Raw genomic sequence first — 16,845 nt, forward strand, 5'->3', positions numbered from 1 at the left:
CAAAATAGTGTAATTAGAGCTAGTGTTGGAGTGTGGCACAAAGCCCTCTGAAATGAATGTCCTGAGGATGTCACCTGAAGAAGAGTTTTGTCCCACCAGATTCTTTCATGCTTTTGTTCTTGGCTCTGCCCCATCAGTTGTTCTTTGTCATGCAGATACTCTCTCAACACTAACACTAATGGAAATTCTTGATGAAATGTGCTGAATGAAGGGAAGGGCTTGCGTACGAAGGATCCTTGGATCTGAGATGAAGTTAAGGACAGAGCCATCGGGGCTAGAAGTGATCTGTTATTACAGTACGTGTCAGTCTGGACTTGGGTCTGTCCTCGGTGTTTCCCTACCATCTGGCCCATCTCTGTGAAAGGTAGCATAGCTTTCCTGACATTTGGTCATTTTCACAATGAATGTGCAATAGTTCAACTGCTCTGGCAGTTAGATCAGTTAAAAATCACAATGAGTGCCTGGAAGCGAAACGTTAATGACAAGTTTGTACATGTCAAGCAAATGGCTTGACTGGAGGCAGTCATTGTTTATTGCAGGGCTGCTGTTCTCAAAATTCAGGATCCATTGTTTTGGTGTAGAGATGAAAGAGTCTGGTAAGCTTTTTTTTCTGGGCTTTCGTAAATGAACAGTCACCCGATACAGCAGGTTTGTTTTTCAGTAAATAATCTTTTCCGTATTTCTTTGAAAAAATACGAGACGACTAATAAGCGAGTTGCAGGCGCTGCCCATTAAGCAAGGTTTCAGATGATTTTTTTAACTTTGTTCCCCCTAGCAAAAGCGCAGAAGCCATTAAGAGTTGTTTTTCTCTTTTCGACCCTCATTTGCATTAAACAGACTTTCAGCCACAGCTCTCATGACAGTTAAGTAAAACCTGTAAAATAAGTTCACGGAGACGAATTTCTAATGCAGTCTGTACAGTCTCGCTGATTAACTGAATACTGTACCGTGACAGTGTACGGAAAGCTTCGAGTAGAAAGTGCCACACTGCTGCCTTTGTATTGATACATGACTGTGATAACAAGCATCCATCCGTAGGCTGCATTGTTTTCAAAGCATTGGATTTTTTTTATTCCCGCCGCGTTCATGTTGTAAAATAAATAAATGGGTAATTTTAATTGACGCGAGCTATTGATAATGTAATACATTTATGGAAGCCGGATGCGGGTGGCTGCTATTGGACTTTTAAAAGCAACACCGAGAACTGCCTTAGTTGAGTCGTAAAAGATGCCTCTCGAAACAAATTTATTATGCGAAACATTTAACCCCGTATCCCAGCTGCACTTCAGGATTATTACAATTATTAAAAATGTCTTTCCGGGCCACGACTGAATAAGCTTTAGATAACGCAGCGGATACAGAAGACAGACCGTCTTGTGAAAATTCCACCTGCCCAGTGATGAGGAAAGGAAAGAGGACCGAGGGGGGTAGCTTGGGTGTGCATCAGTTGGGGGAGGGCGGAAAGCAACAAGTGAGAGAGAGAGAGACTGTGTTTGGTTAAGATCAGACTGCAGAATTCTTGTTTCCTCCCCCCTGTCCCGTTTCCCCTCTCCTGTACATCGCTCCCCGGCGCCCGGCTCATCTAATTGATGTGCAGCGCATACTGTTGAAGCCCGGACTGCACCATTCGCCTCCTCACCACCGGGGAAGATGTAATCCGATCCCTGAGCAGGAGCCAGTGTAGCACAGGCTGGAAAAAAGGGGGCACGGTCCTCCCCTCTCTCCTCAGCCCTCCCTCCCTCCTCCCACCGCAAACACTACAGCCACCTCCACTTTTCTTCTCGGCGTCTCTTCCCCCTCATTATCCTCTCGCAGTCCTCTGGGGCCGGCAGTTGGGAGAGCACCGCCGAGCCGAATTGTTAGCGAGCCTCGTTTGGTGTGACACGGCGAGGGTTTCGTTGCCGGTTCTGCTACATGCACGCTCCTTCTCTGACGTGCCTGAGCATGTCCACATCAGAGATAGTGTCGGATCTACCTGAGAGTGAGCTGCCAGCGCGTTGTCAGAGAATACCCACCAGGCAGGGATACTGGGGCTTCATCAACTGGCAGTGAAGAAACACCACAGGATTATAACGATGGGGTTCTACGGCACTTTAAAGATGATTTTTTATAAAGTGAGTAGTGTTTCTGTGTCTTGTCGTTTTTGAGTGTAACCTGCTTGCTCTTATTTTTCGGGTTTCTTCGTGCTGGTAGTTGGCAATTTGCAGCCACTCGTATATTATTCCTCTACTTTAAACCGTTTTTGACGTGTTTACTTCACTGCCCGAGAATTGAATGACGGCAAATATTAATTTTAATGGCAGACGTGGCGCGCTACCTTATACTCTTACCGCAGGAGAAACAAAATGAAAAACGCCGTTTAAATTTGAATCGTATCGTAAAATGCTTTCTTTATATGCGTATATTCACAAGTTTGCTTTGCTTAGGATTCGTTTATCGTGCCCGGTATTGTAAAGAACGCTGCTAGGCTCTAGGTAATTGAATCCTGTAAATCAAAGGTATTGATTGATGCTAAAACACCTTCGCAAAAAAACATTTTTTTCTCCTATCAGATACTTAAGCTGTAAACCTGTAGTGCATTTTCCTACAGCTTTATTGAGATCTGTAATTTTCTCAGCACTTCGTGAGAGCAACGATAAAAGGCTTTTAGTCCAAATCCCCGGTTAAACGTACTGAATGCAACTGCACCTGCAAGGCATATGAAGTAAAGTGCGCAGCGTCCCATTCTACACGGTAGTCTTGTAAGCTTAAATGCCTGGACTCCGACCTTTTGGAAGATTTCGAACAATTTATATGTTTAACGTGAATTTAACACACCTTTACAAAGTGGGAAAACGACCGTGAGCCGCTGCACATTTGTATTCCATGGTTATACGATGTGTACAGTACCAGTCAATCAAAGCTACCTGGCAGCTTCAAGCCTGCTGTGTAGATGTGATTGTGATATTTATGTATTCATTAGGTACAATGCTTTCTTCCTGGATTTGATTGATTGTGGTTTTGCCGCTGATGTTTGTCCGTGTTTATCTGTAGGCATCAGTTAAATAATGTTAGGTAGAGAGTATATTGTGTGTAGAGTGTGTGCCGGTATCGAGAAGTACTTTAATTCCAGTCCTTTTCATTCTATACGATTACTTTAAAGAAGACTGCCGCACCTGCTACATTTGGAAAAACTGATTATATAGCTTCAGTGTTTTTTTTAAAGTATGAAACTGCTCAGGTCCACCGCCTAAGCAAACCCATTTAGAGACTCGTCCCCTTCGCCGCCCCATGAAGATCTGCCAAATGGACAGTCTTGCAAATGTCTATTTCTAAATGCACAAGGACAACCGTGTATGAATCCTGTGAAGATATGGCATCTACCCTCTTAATAGTTCCAATATCATTTAAAAGTTTGTAGGGACTTTTAAGCAACAACAAATTAAACAGACCTCTTCAAGACTGTCTCATTGATGGAATCTGAGGAAGAATTTAATGGACTTAATATCCAAGTAAAAAGATTAAAGGCTTTTGCTGCATCTAGCGTGAGCACACTGTAAAATTTTAATGCAGCTGTGACACTGACAAATGTTCCACACATTCAGGTTAATCATTTGGTTCTAAAGAAGTGAAACCTATAAAACTGCTCAGCCTTCTTCTGTGAATGCAGGAATCAGGAACGAGAGGTAGTTAACAGCACTGGGCTCCCCGCCCTTCGCTACTTCTCAGTGTTAATGTAGTTTTTGCACGTCCATGACCAAAATACGTTTCCGAGACTGCAGCTGTTAGTAATTATGTTTATCTTATTATGTAAACAAATTGGATGATCACTTACAATTCATTAGCAGAGCCCCATATTCAAGAAACAAAACTGAGCAGTTGAAACAGGTATCCTTTTCAGACGAAAGTAGTACCATTGAGAGAACGTGGCTCTTAAAAGCCTGTAGTTTAAGGCTTCAGTAAAAAAAATCTTTTGATTCAGGCAGTCCAGCCCCACCTTGTAAAACCCAGGTGACTTTAATGCCATTCATGTTAAATGTACACACACGTTTAATTACACATATACGTGCCCTCTGTTTTTACTTCTGTACTTCAGAAGGCAGCAGAGAACCTTTCATTGTCAGAGTATGATTAAACCTTTAACTGCGTCTGACCAAGCATGCTCTGAAGGCATTAGTTAACTGCTATTTTCTGTACTGTAGCGCACAGACTAAATGATAACCTGAAGGAAAAATGTAAACCTCTTTGTTTTAGAATTGATAAGAGGCTTAAACACAAGTCATCATTAACACATAGATTAAAGGCTGCTTTTCTTTTCATTCTTGGCATATTTTTCTCAGACGAATAGGCTTAACCCTTTCCCTGATGTCTGAAGGTCTTGTTTGTGTCATTACAGGACCTGCATCACATTGAGGTTTTACACATGCCAACAAGAGAAAAAAACTAATATTTATTTTTGCTTGTTTTTATGCTATTGCTTATGCTGGCGGTACTATGCTTGCTAGAAGACCTTGATTAAAGTGCTTTCTTAGACCTTGTTTAAGCCTATGTTTTTGCCATTTTAAACTTATTGCAGTGGATAATGTTGCTTATGTCTGGTAAAAAAAAAGGAAATATTTTACTGAATATACATTTGTATACTGTAATTTGAGATCTCCAGTAATAGTTGCTTTCCTCTCTGTAGATCAGGATCTTTGGCTTCCATTATCTGATGCAAACGGAAGTTGTGCGTGTATATATATTTTTTCCTAGTACAAATCCAACACATAGCTGGTCTTTGTTCAGTAAATGAAGAAAGAGGGCTGACTGATTTGTGACCCCGATGACAAACAGACCAGATTGGTTCTGATAGTGCTTCTTTCACTTGTGGCACTCTCCTGATGTGCTCCCTGCCTCAGTGCCTCTCCCTGCCTTTGAAATTCCCTGACTGGATCCTGGTTCGACCCCTCTGCATTCCAGCCCGCTCCCTCCCATCCGAGTGGGAAGTTGCAGGGGGCCCCACAAGCATACGGTGACAGATTAGGAAAGGTTTACAAACATTGCTGTTTCCCCTTGTCTTAGGTTACCTTTTCCCAGGCCGAAATGTGAGAAACTGGGTAAACCCAAGGTTCCCAGTGGCTTAAGTCAAGGTCTGTCTTCTGGTCTCTCCCTCTCCCTGAAGCTTGAACTGCCATTGCAGTGAGATCATTTCTTTGGGAACAGGGATGAGTTTGTGAGGATGGATCCTGACCAATAAAACCGCTGTTTGAAACAGAAACCACTTCCTTAATTGGAGACGACATTTTGAAGAAAAACAACAAAAAAATCTTTTGAAATATTGAAAACAGTCGTGTTTCTCATTGATTTATCCTTTTTTTTCTTGCATTCAGCCCCATGCTCCCTGATGTTGAACAAAAAAGTGTTGTGTGAATGTGGTTTTCATTATAAAATATCCACAAGCTCTTATTTAGTTGGAAACATCTAAATCTTGGTAATTTTGTATATGCCATTCGTGGTCCATCGGCAATCACTATTAAAAAACTAAATCCCTAAGAAATAAGTGATTCTTAAGAAAGGAATGCAAAAATCTTGTATTTTTAGGTCCCAGAATTTGGTTGCATCTTTTGTAATTAGTTGTTTGCTTGAGGTTGTATTGTATATTATTTCATTCTAAACCTGTTTCTAGTGCCCTGTGGAGATGGGATAAATAGATTAGTCCACCCACTTTCTGTGATCCAATCAAGGAAATGAAATGGTTTTTCATCTCTGTAGTACAAGTATATGCAATCCATCCTCTTACTGAGAATATATCTCAGGAGTTTAGTTTGCACTGTTGTGTAGTTGGACAGCATGCCTATTGTTTCTTTTTTTCTCATTTTTGTTGTTTCAAGGCCACACTGTGTGCAGAAGCAGGAGTGTTTAGTTGAATGCAAGAGAGAAGAAAGAGGAGCTGATAAAAAGGGAATGGGGTTGTTTTGTTTTCCATCTCAGGCGGCATTATAAATCAAGACAATGTGTCATGATAGGGAAGCAGTTCACAGCCCGATGGGAACCAGCAGATCGAAGCTACTGTGTTTCTCGCGCCCTTTGTGAGTCTTTCCACCACAAACCGCCAGTGTAAAACACATCCATTTTATACAGCACCCCTAAAGAAAACAAGGTTTCTGTTTTGACCTTCTCTCTCAGAAATGCAACTGATTTAGGAGCATTGGAGTAGTGGAGGACAACCGTAACTTCAAATCGAAAAGCACCCTATCCACTCTGGGTCAGACATTGGTTTAATTTAAAAAGCATATGAGCCAATTCAACTAGTTACTCATCCCTGTTTGAGATCTTTGAAAAATAATCTCGAATAACCCTTAGAATAACCTGTTTTCAAGGTTCATTATGTTTAGTATTTTTCCTGCTTGTCCAACATATAGCTTTAAGTAAAAAGTCAAAATCCTTCTTCTTCCTGAACGAAATAATACAAGGATCTCAAAAGTAGACTTCAGAAAATAAAAGGGTTTAAGTTAAGGTTCTGTATTTTGTGACCCCCTTTTTGCTATGTTTGTTTTTTTTACAAATTGCTTTTTTTGTGGGGGAATCTCAAGATGTCTCTGGTTTCTGCAGCTATAAACATGTAACATCTGCTTTAGTGCATATATTTAGGGTTTGTTCAGTTTGCAAAATCCCACTACTAAGAACAAGGCAACCTGCAGCTGAAACTCCCAGGACCTTGTCATTCACCTTAAGTGGTACAGTATAAAGCAGGTTTCGGGCCTTGTCATTATTTGCTTAATGAAGAGGTGGAATGTTTGCATGCTGAGCTCCGTGTTATTTTTGTGCTTCTGTGGTTGATTGTAAATCTCCTGACAGTTTCTGTGGTGGTACGTTCTGTTCATTTTTGTCTAACCCCTGCCCTGTTTTTCTTCTCTCCTTTGTCTTGCAGATGAAGAGAAAGTTGGACCACGGCCCCGAGGTCCGATCTTTCCCTTCAGGAAAAAAGCCCTGCAAGGGCTCCGAGTACCCAAGGTAAAAGACCGAGCCCTGGCCCTAGGGCAGTGATCTCAGAACGCCAGATGTTTTAAATCTGAACACTGGAGCTGTTTTATAGGCTTTTCCGCCCAACCCTTAAGGTGTTTATTGCTGCCTGATTTTTCTTAAAAGGGTCCTGCAGGTGATGTAGGAGTGGGTCAGGATATTTGGAGATAATATCTTTGTCCCCGGTACTTGAGCTTACTGGACTGCTGATATGACCTGCTTCCCATCTGGGCACAGGAGAGTACAAGAGAGAACTGTGTGAAAACCAGTCATCCTCTGTGTATTCTATAATGAACAAAAATATATGGCACCCATGTGGTCTTTCAAAAAATGCATACCTCTGTATTTTGTACTTTTCGTGTACAAAGAGCATATTAGGACAAATAAAATCAGTAAATGTAAATTTAGCATCACCTCATAGTCATGATTTTTTAGTTGTAATAAGCTGCTCTGATTTATTCATTATGGACAGCAGTGGGTATCCTGTATACATTAAAGAATACATGGCTAACAAGGTGCTGTGCATGATTCCCAGTTGAAAGAGAGGGTGTATCTGCATCTTGCATTCATCTCACATCTGTTAGCAGTGCAGCTGAATATCTTTATCTCTGAACTGTGCATAGGCACCAAAGGTTATATTTAAAAACAATGGAATAACCATCACGAGGCAGACAGGTTGTCACTGTGCTAGCAAGCTTAGTGGTTGTTTGGTATGTGAAGGAGAAAGGGCCTTCTGTTTCAGGTTTTGGCGCTCGCGTGGGTGTTAGCAGCGGAGGCACTTTGCAGCGAGCTCTGCACTGCGCGAATCTGTGGCATAGAAATTGGACAAATTTTTCCAAATTGTTATTCATCAGCACAGGCCAGAGGGTTGAGTGAGGCGCCACCGGTGACGTGGCCAAGTCTGTCAGCAGACTTTCCGAGTATCTCGAAGGTATTACATGGCTATCGCCTTCCAGCCTGATTTTTAAAAAGTCATACTGTTGCAGTGATATTCCACTCGCCAAGCATGTCTTCAGCAAAATGACAGCACAGACAGGGAAGGGGTGGGTCAGGTTTTACTGTAATAAATGTGAAAATTGCGCTCATGGATAGTCAGTCTGGTATGCTTTTTTGGAAATGAATCCACTTACAGTACATTGTGAGCCACTCCTAATTTGTTGCTGTGTGTGTTTTCCATTAGATGGGTTTCCAAGTCGTGTGTGATACTGTATATGCCGGTCTGCTTTAGTGTAATATGGAGCAGTGTTAAAAACAGGACTTCACAGTGAATGTACAAATGGCCCTCCGCAAACCATCCTTTTCTCTCTTTGCAGCTTTTCTCTGTGCTAATTTTTGTAAGACAGTCTCTACAGTTTTTCCACTACAGATAGCCCATTTTAAAATCTGCACCAATTCATTCTTCGAATTGTAAGATCTTAATGTTGCAGAGGAAATACTATTTATAGAATTATATCTGAGGTACATGATTTATATCGTTATTTAATTCTTGCTTTTTTCCACTTTGCTGTTCTTGGCAGTGCTGAGTGTTTTATACCAATAATACCTCAGTCTTCAAGACAGCTGCCTTATTGGCAGCGCTTTATTGTAATTGCTGTACCTTGGCTCAGCACTACTTTAAATCCTATTAAAAATTCATCTATTATTATGAAGCGGTCTTCACTCTTAGCTCACGAAAATGTTTGACTCTCGGGGATGCTTTCACCTTGCAGGGGTGCTGAATTGTGTCTTTTGGACATTTTTGCATTATTAGGGTTGAGTGTTAGATGAACTCCTGTGTAGCCAGTGGTCTGACTCCTGGGAAGGAGACTTGACATTCGGTTTAACGTGATCTTTGTGCTCTTTGAAAAGTCCTTGCCCAAGACCTGTCCTGATCTTTCTGTGTTAAAACTTTTCTATGTCTTTTAGGTGTTTACAAAACTACTATCTTTTAAAATAGGCTTTAAAAGTCACATTGTCTGTGGGAGATCCAGAAACAATATGTTTACCTCATTAATAATATTGCATGGCTCCTCGTGTGCTAGAAAAGCTACCTTATGGTTCTCTCATAATCTGTGCAGACATTTCTGGGGAAGCACCTCCCATCAGCCTCACAGGAGCATTTTGTTTTGATATCGCCAGAGAAAATTCCTTTTAAATGTCTTCTTTCTTTTGTTGTTAAGCACTAATAATAATCAGCAGAGCAATCCAGGTATGTAGGAAGATAAACATAACCTTTGAATATTGCCATATCTTTTTTTTTCTTTCTCGCCGTGCCTGAAGTCGCTAGGATGAGAAGCTAACCTGCGTCTTTGTTTGGGAAGTGAGTTTTTTGGGGGGAAAAAGAGGAAGGAGGTCACAGCTGAAAGCCTTGTCTGTGTTTTCCCGTAGCCCTACAGGGCTTGTTCCGTACCCAGCCACACCCACCACGTTCGGGGACTTGAGGGCAGCCAACGGACAGGGGCAGCAGCGGCGCCGGATTACATCCATCCAGCCCCCCACCGGCCTGCAGGAATGGCTCAGGACGTTTCAGGTGAGTCAGCCAGCAGCCTGGAAAATCACTCAGTTCAGCTTGGGAAGAGGCTCCCAAACTCCTGGAGCTAGCTTCTTTGCACCTGCATTCTGGCCTCTTCATCCACATCTGGGCAGTTTTTGTTCTTTGTTTTTTTTATTAATTCATGTATTGCAGGTGCATGTAGATTCAAACTGCACACCACAACGTGTCTTTTTTTCCTCTTGGTGAGAACCCAAAGTTTATCAACACTTCACAGATTTTCTATTTAATCAGTGTTCCCTAAGACTGGTGATAATTGCAGGTTTGTTACAAGCCCTTCCTTATTATTATGTTTATGCATGGAAGGAGCTGCTCTGACAGTCGATGTAAAATTAGGTGATTCTGGAATACAGTTTGTATCCAGGTTGATCTCCTATCATGCTTTGCAGGAGGAGTTGTAATGTCTGTCCACAAGAGTGTTTATTGATTTCTGTTTCATAATCTGCTGAAGCCTCCGGTATTTCAGGAAGTACAGGTTGCTGCAGGATGTTTGTATATGGTGTGTCCTAAGTGCTTGCTAGTCTGGAAGAGTTAATGACAGCTCTATGTAATCCACACCCATTGTAGTTTTGTTACCTTACTATTAGCAGGCCCAAAGGCTCTAGCTAGACACTAGTAGTAGCAGGTTTTGTCTTGTTTAACCAACATTAGTATTACCTGGGGTGTTTTGCTTCAGCTCAGAGCATTTTAATGTTCGTTTACAGTTTTGCATATTGGACTGATTTCTTAAACATTTTTTTGCCACTTCTTTTTCATCAGTTTCATTCATTTGTAATATAAACGGGGGTTGCCAATATTTATATTGAACACTGTATTTGTCAGGGTTTTTGTTAGAACACAAAAGGAACAAGGGGTGGAATTAATTCTTCAAGTCTTTTCATTCTTTTTTCTTACAAAACAATTGGATTCAGGTGAAGACTGTCACTCTCAGACAAGTGAGAGTAAAACTCTATTGTGGATTGTGGTGTCTTTTATTGTCAGGACCAGATCTGTTGTCGTCCATAGCTTGACAAAGTCATTTAAGGTTCAGTGAATGAGTTTCATCCAGGTGCTGTAAATCATTGCACATTGTTTTGTGAAGGGGGGCTTTTATTGTGCACTTGCTTCAATTCTGTGCCATTCTTTAACAGGCAGCTCTTAAAGCAGTAATTATGCCTATCCATGCTCACCCCTGGCCTCAAAGTAATAGTGTCTTCTCCTTGCATATCCTCTTTTAGGGAGAATGGATTTAATCCATTTCTTTAATGACAAAGCCCAGGAATCTATTTTAGCCGGCCATTAACAATTGCTGGGCATTGCTAGCTGAGGTAGAATTGTTTACATGTTTGCTTTTTGGCACTGGTTTCTCGCTAATGACATCAGCTTCCCAAAGCCATGCCTGCTGCCTGGTGTGTAAAAGGAGAAATGGCATTATTTGATGTCAGTAAAGTAAAACATGAAGGCAACTGCATGACAAATTACAACATTGAAAACTGTTGTTTTTATTTTTGGTCCACAGTGTGTTCTCGCCGCATTCACAGCCTTTTTTATTTATTATACAGCATAAAAAATACCTTTGTGTATCATTGCCAAGTCATGCTGTAAGAGTAATAACTTCCACCTCTCTCCATTTTATCAGCCCATCCACAGGGAATGAGGCATCCTTTCAGAATTTAAGATTAATTTAAATCTTCTAGTCCAAGCCCATGCATCTCTCCTTTTAGGCATTGCATTGAACACTGAGATTTGAAGTAGGAGGGGAAGGTCCAAATCCCTAAAAGTAAAAAAAAAAACACAAGGGAAAAGATGAAAGCATTATTTTATTCTCTTTATTTAAATGCAAAGGTTGATCGCTATTCCAAGAAGATGGCTGTACATTCCAGGGGACTCTCTGGGGCTTTCTGATGAGAGTTTTAAAGACTCTTTATGTTCATGGGCAATTAACTTGAATGCAATCCAAAGTGCAGTATCTGAAAAATCTAGGCTGCATGTTTAGAGCTGCAGTTGCTTTGAACTCTTCTGCTGATTTTCTAGTCAGCTAAAGAACAACACAGCAAATTGGAGGTGTTGTCTTACAAAATACATAACCTGTTTTCACTCACATTCTTAAAATGTTGAAATATAACGGAACACACATTGGCTTTAAAAAGCTTTAGACTTAAGTCAAGGAGATTGGATGCTTTGTAGATTGTAAGGAATTGTCTTTCTGCCCACAAAAGAGATAATTGGGTGACCCTTTCTGATTTTTATTAAAAGTTTGCTATCATGTCAGACAAGCATTTTGCATGTCCCTTTTCACAAACACACTGAATGCATAAGCATGGCTAGACATTAGTCTGCCGCCTCCTGCTGTGTTAAAGGCATTCCTTTCTTTGTCCTGCAGAGCTGGAGTGGACCAGAGAAGCTGCTCGCATTGGACGAGCTCATAGACAGCTGCGAGCCGACGCAGGTCAAGCACATGATGCAAGTGATCGAGCCGCAGTTCCAGCGAGATTTCATCTCCCTTCTGCCCAAAGAGGTGAGGGCTACGCTGTCATTGCTGCAGAAGTGTCTGCTCTTGGCAATCCTTAGCACATTTTCTTTTTGATTTTACCCCCTCCTCTTACAGTAGCTCTGCTTTGAGTGTCCACATCAGAGATGAATGTACAGTTAATCATTGCAAAACAGTCCCGGTGCACCTTGAGTGGGGGAAATAAAAGTGTGCAGTTGGGATGGAATTAAACAAAATATTCATAGATTTGTTTTTGTTAAATAACTTTAAATTTTGAATGTATGTGTGTATAAACTGAAGGCGGTTTGAACCTGACTTGTCTTTTGGAAGTGTTGAGATGTGCTTATTGTCACACAGCTGTCTTCTGGGCTATTGATGTCCCTCTTCACCACAGCATGCAAGCACAATCTTCAGCAGGTGTTACAATATGGATTGGTATTTCAGTAATAGCATGTATGCATTATTTTTGCATAGTTGATTTCTTTCTCTTGACTGTTATAACAGTGGTATAGTTATTTAGCATAAAGATAAAAAGATTTTACAAACACTTCTGTGGTGACATTTTCCGTATGACTGAATAGCTAATCCAGTTCTTTCTTTCATATATACTGTACCTGACAATGTTAATGCAACATGGAAGATGTTATTAATAATGTAGCACTTTAGGGCTCACGTGGGTATGCACCCAACACTGCTTGTCTTTTGGAAGTGTTGAGATGTGCTTAGGTGGATCGAACCCGGGCCTCCAGCATCACTTAACAGGGAACCAGCAGCTACCCACATGAACTGCTGTTCCTGACTGCTACCTGTATAATGCTATAATGTCCCTTCATCATCACAGACGTACACTGTTACCTAAGCAGTAAAGAGTCAATGAAAGGCTGATAGAATACTGCAGTATTAGTAGTCTTCTACACAATGTCTGGACCTGTCTTCGTGTATAGAAGCTAACGACTACCACGTCTCCCTCTGTGTCTTTCAGCTGGCCCTCTACGTGCTCTCGTTCCTGGAACCCAAGGACCTGCTGCAGGCAGCGCAGACCTGCCGCTACTGGCGAATCCTGGCCGAGGACAACCTGCTGTGGAGGGAGAAATGCAGGGAGGAAGGTGAGGGCTGCAAGCCAGATACACAGCCCTGTGCCATGAATGCCAAGAGAGGTTTAAGGGAGTGAGGAAAGGATTTGCACTAATCAAACGCCAATTAACCATGGGTTTACAACTGGTGCCTCTGCAGCTGTGATCAACGTGTAGGCGTTGGTTTCTCAATAGTGTTGGCTCATGATACTTTGAGAGCAAGCTCTTATGCTGCCCAGTTTATTTTCCTCCATAATGCCATTTGTGAGTGACATTAAATAACCATCCAGTTGTGGCTTTACTCCTAGAGTAGCAGTGGGTAGCACCGGGAGGCAAAAGAGCTGGAAAAGTTTGAAAATCCCTCGTCAATCAGTTTAGAAATGAGGAATGGCATTTTTTTAAATAGGCATCCTTTAGTCTAGCCATTTTTGTTCACCCTGTTTTTCATAGTACTTTAAAAAGAATTAAAAATAATTACTTCAGGTTCTGTGTTTTCTGTTGGGTTTTTTAAAGGTTTACAAACCTATATACTGTATAGGCAAGAACATTTTAGGTCAAAGTGTTAATGAGTGATTTTGCAGCATTAAGAAAGCAGTGATCCCTAAAAAACATTGTTCATTTTGCATATACTGAAATGCAAACTTTGTATACAAATTAATGAAACTAGATAAAAGCAGGCTGAAAGTGTGTCAACAGGAAAATAAATTTAAAACATATCAATGGATTTAAATGTGAAGACATGGCTAATTTTGTTGTTTGCCAGAGCATGTAAAAACATTTTTTGGTTCATAGGTATTGACGAACCCCTGCATGTCAAGAGGAGGAAAGTGATCAAACCGGGCTTCACACACAGTCCCTGGAAAAGCGCATACATCAGGCAGCACAGAATAGACACGAACTGGAGAAGAGGGGAACTGAAGTCACCCAAGGCATGCATCTTCCTTTCTAGCTGAAATCCCCTAATATGTTTTATGTGCAGGCGGATCCCTGGCAGCTTGGATTAGAGCATCACGCATCTTGGAGATAGAAAACCCCCTCAGAGTAAATTATCCCTTTCACCGTCAAGTTGATTGAAAGAGCCAAGCTGTTCCAGTGTTCACTGAACTCTGGATCCTGATCAATCAAGGACAGTGATTAAAATGTGCCTTCTAATTTGTGGGGTCCTGCTGTTCAGTTTTTTTTGTACCCACTTTTGAAGATGCCTAAACTTATGCTATGTCATCTCTTGTTATTTTCTTTTCTTGATAAATGAACTGCGCAGGACCAGCAACTTAATTCTCTAAGCCTATTAACTGGTTCCAGTTATTCAAAAAATGCCCGCAAGCTCTTATAGACTGTCAGTTGTGTAACAAGTCTCTATATTCTTAACACCATTCAGTCACACAGTGTTTAAAAATAGTTTGTCATTTAATGGATCACAGCTTTCATGATCAAATATTTTGGAAGCAAACGTCTATGACTATTAGTTTAAAGTTTGCCAGCATAAGGTTGTTCCATAACATTTCTGTTTAGGATTGCAAATGTGTATGTAGGGGCCTTGTTTTAAAGTCGCTAATAGTTGACACCCGTTCTTATACCACTTTTTCTGTTCCTTCTCAGGTGCTTAAAGGTCATGATGATCATGTGATCACTTGCCTTCAGTTCTGTGGCAATCGAATTGTTAGTGGTTCAGATGACAACACGCTTAAGGTCTGGTCGGCAGTCACAGGAAAGGTGGGTTGTTATAGGAGCTACAGATTTTTTTCCTTTTGTAAATCCCCTTTTCCCTGTCAAGGCAAAGGATTAACTTCTATTTTTCTTCCCAAGTAACCACCAGATCGACTCTGAGACGCTCTGCTGTGAGTAGAGGAAAGCTGCATGTATTTGCTCCATTCCTGTATTTCAGTTTGTTTTACCTTCTCAACCTTAACTCTTCTTGATTTAATTTCAGTATGAAAATAGCAATTGATGCTGCTAAATGACCACACCTCCACAAAAAGAATAATATTTTGTAAGTTTAGTTTTGATGATGTGGTGGTGGACACCCAAGACTGTGAAATTTTCTGGCTGTGATTAATGTGGTTTATCTGTCAGTTCAGCGTGTTTACAGGAATTTTGTATGTTGTTGCAGAGATGGTTATAACTTTTGGCCTATTATCTTTCATAAAGAAAAGATGATTTGGAGACACCATTTAAACTAGACAGCTTGTGTTTTGGTGGTGATGGGAAACCTACACAGGAGGCACCCTAAGCCTTCCAAGCAGTGGAGCTGACCCCAGGGGCAGCAGAGCTCACTGCTATACCACTGTTGTGCCAGAGTTAAAACATCTTTTAATTTTCTTTTTAATTTTTTCTTAATTGTGACTATAATGATACATTGTGTGGTCTTCAGAAATTAATGGCTTTATATAAATGTTGTGATAATTCAGCAAATCATTACCTTCATCTTGGCATCCCGTCCTGTATTTTTCTAAGCTTTTTAAGGATTAGTGTCTTGAGCTAATTCTGTGACAAGAGCCTCGTGTGTATGTTTTATGGCAGCTCTTAAAAGTGGCTTTTGATCCCTGGTTTTTGAATGAGATTGCAGATTCTGTTGTAAATCAATACTGTTTCTCTAAGAATCCTGTAAGTCCATTTACCCGTAGTCTCTAATGAAAGTTGACGTTTTTCTACACCAAAGAAATGCAGGAACTCTCAAATCTGTCTTGCAAGATGTTAACACATGAGTTTTTATACCTATTTATTCAATTACTGTCCCTTCCTCTTGCCATGGTATTTGTGTTGATGAGGCTTTATAAGCATAAATAGGCACCACTGAGTCCTCGGTAGAGCGTTTCCAAAGAAACTAACAAAGGGGAAGATATTGTTTCCTCACTAATACATACTGTAAATGTAAATACAGAAATTTGTGCAGAGGAAATGCATGCGATGTTGTCAGTGTTGTGAACACTAGAGAGGTTAAAAGTCGAGCAGTTTTTCTCTTTACTGTTTTGTGACAAATTTCAGATGTGACATAATGCTGCAGGAGGTCCCTGTATTCTCTTCCATGGACTCTAACAGTTCTTTTTTCAAATCAAACACCTTGAATAATCACAACCTACATTCTAGCGTTTGCACTTCTGAAACTGTAGCATTCAACAAACATAGCATATGCAGCTGGTCCTAGTCCTCTACTTGTGAGCAAATGTTAACAGTGTTACTTGAGTGCTAAAAGCAATTTTGTGAAGAAAGTCAAAAAGAAAAATGTTCGTTTATTGCATAACGTCCTGTTTGTTCTGAACACCATTCGTGAAGAACAGAAACAGGCCAGTAGAGTGTAGGAAAGCTCCCAGCTTTATAACAGCCTCATTTTTTCCCACTGAATGCAGGTAGCTGCATGCTTGTCCCATTAATCATCCTTCCATCACTAGTGACATTCTGTGTGCTTCTGGGTGGATTTCCGGTTGGGCTGTTGTTAAACAACAATGGACAAGTGCTAGTCAAGAACCCGTTTCTGTGGCCTCTGTAGTAACACGCTTTAAATCTCTAAAGTTTTTTGCGTTTTACTGAGAGGTAAAGCTCTCGGTTGGCAATGTGATTGTCCTGACCAAAGGTAATATATTGTAGAAGTTTCAGATGCATTGGTATCAATGACTTGCTTGCTAAATGCTCTTGACAAAAACCATGGGGGTTTTACTGAAAATAAGATATTTTACCAGGAATTTCTTTTTTTTTGTGCCTTTGTTTAAATATGGACTTTGTTGAACATCTCCCTGCATGGCAAATGGTGCTTCCCATCATAGACGTTTTTCCACTGTGTGACCCCCATGTGC

General features: G+C 40.8%; 1 protein-coding gene across 1 annotated transcript in view; it reads left to right on the forward strand.

Moving 5' to 3' along the window:
• fbxw7 (F-box and WD repeat domain containing 7) overlaps window positions 1-16,845 on the forward strand; it is a 139,471-nt gene that overhangs the window by 111,253 nt on the left and 11,373 nt on the right. The window contains exons 3-8 of the mRNA XM_015344664.2: window positions 6,890-6,972; window positions 9,349-9,490; window positions 11,874-12,008; window positions 12,964-13,087; window positions 13,847-13,983; window positions 14,654-14,767. Of these exons, the coding sequence (XP_015200150.2) occupies window positions 6,890-6,972; window positions 9,349-9,490; window positions 11,874-12,008; window positions 12,964-13,087; window positions 13,847-13,983; window positions 14,654-14,767 (735 nt within the window). The remainder of the gene's footprint in view (window positions 1-6,889; window positions 6,973-9,348; window positions 9,491-11,873; window positions 12,009-12,963; window positions 13,088-13,846; window positions 13,984-14,653; window positions 14,768-16,845) is intronic.

This window comes from Lepisosteus oculatus, chromosome 1 (genome assembly GCF_040954835.1).
Source record: "Lepisosteus oculatus isolate fLepOcu1 chromosome 1, fLepOcu1.hap2, whole genome shotgun sequence".
In the NCBI taxonomy this organism is placed as follows: Eukaryota; Metazoa; Chordata; class Actinopteri; order Semionotiformes; family Lepisosteidae; genus Lepisosteus; species Lepisosteus oculatus.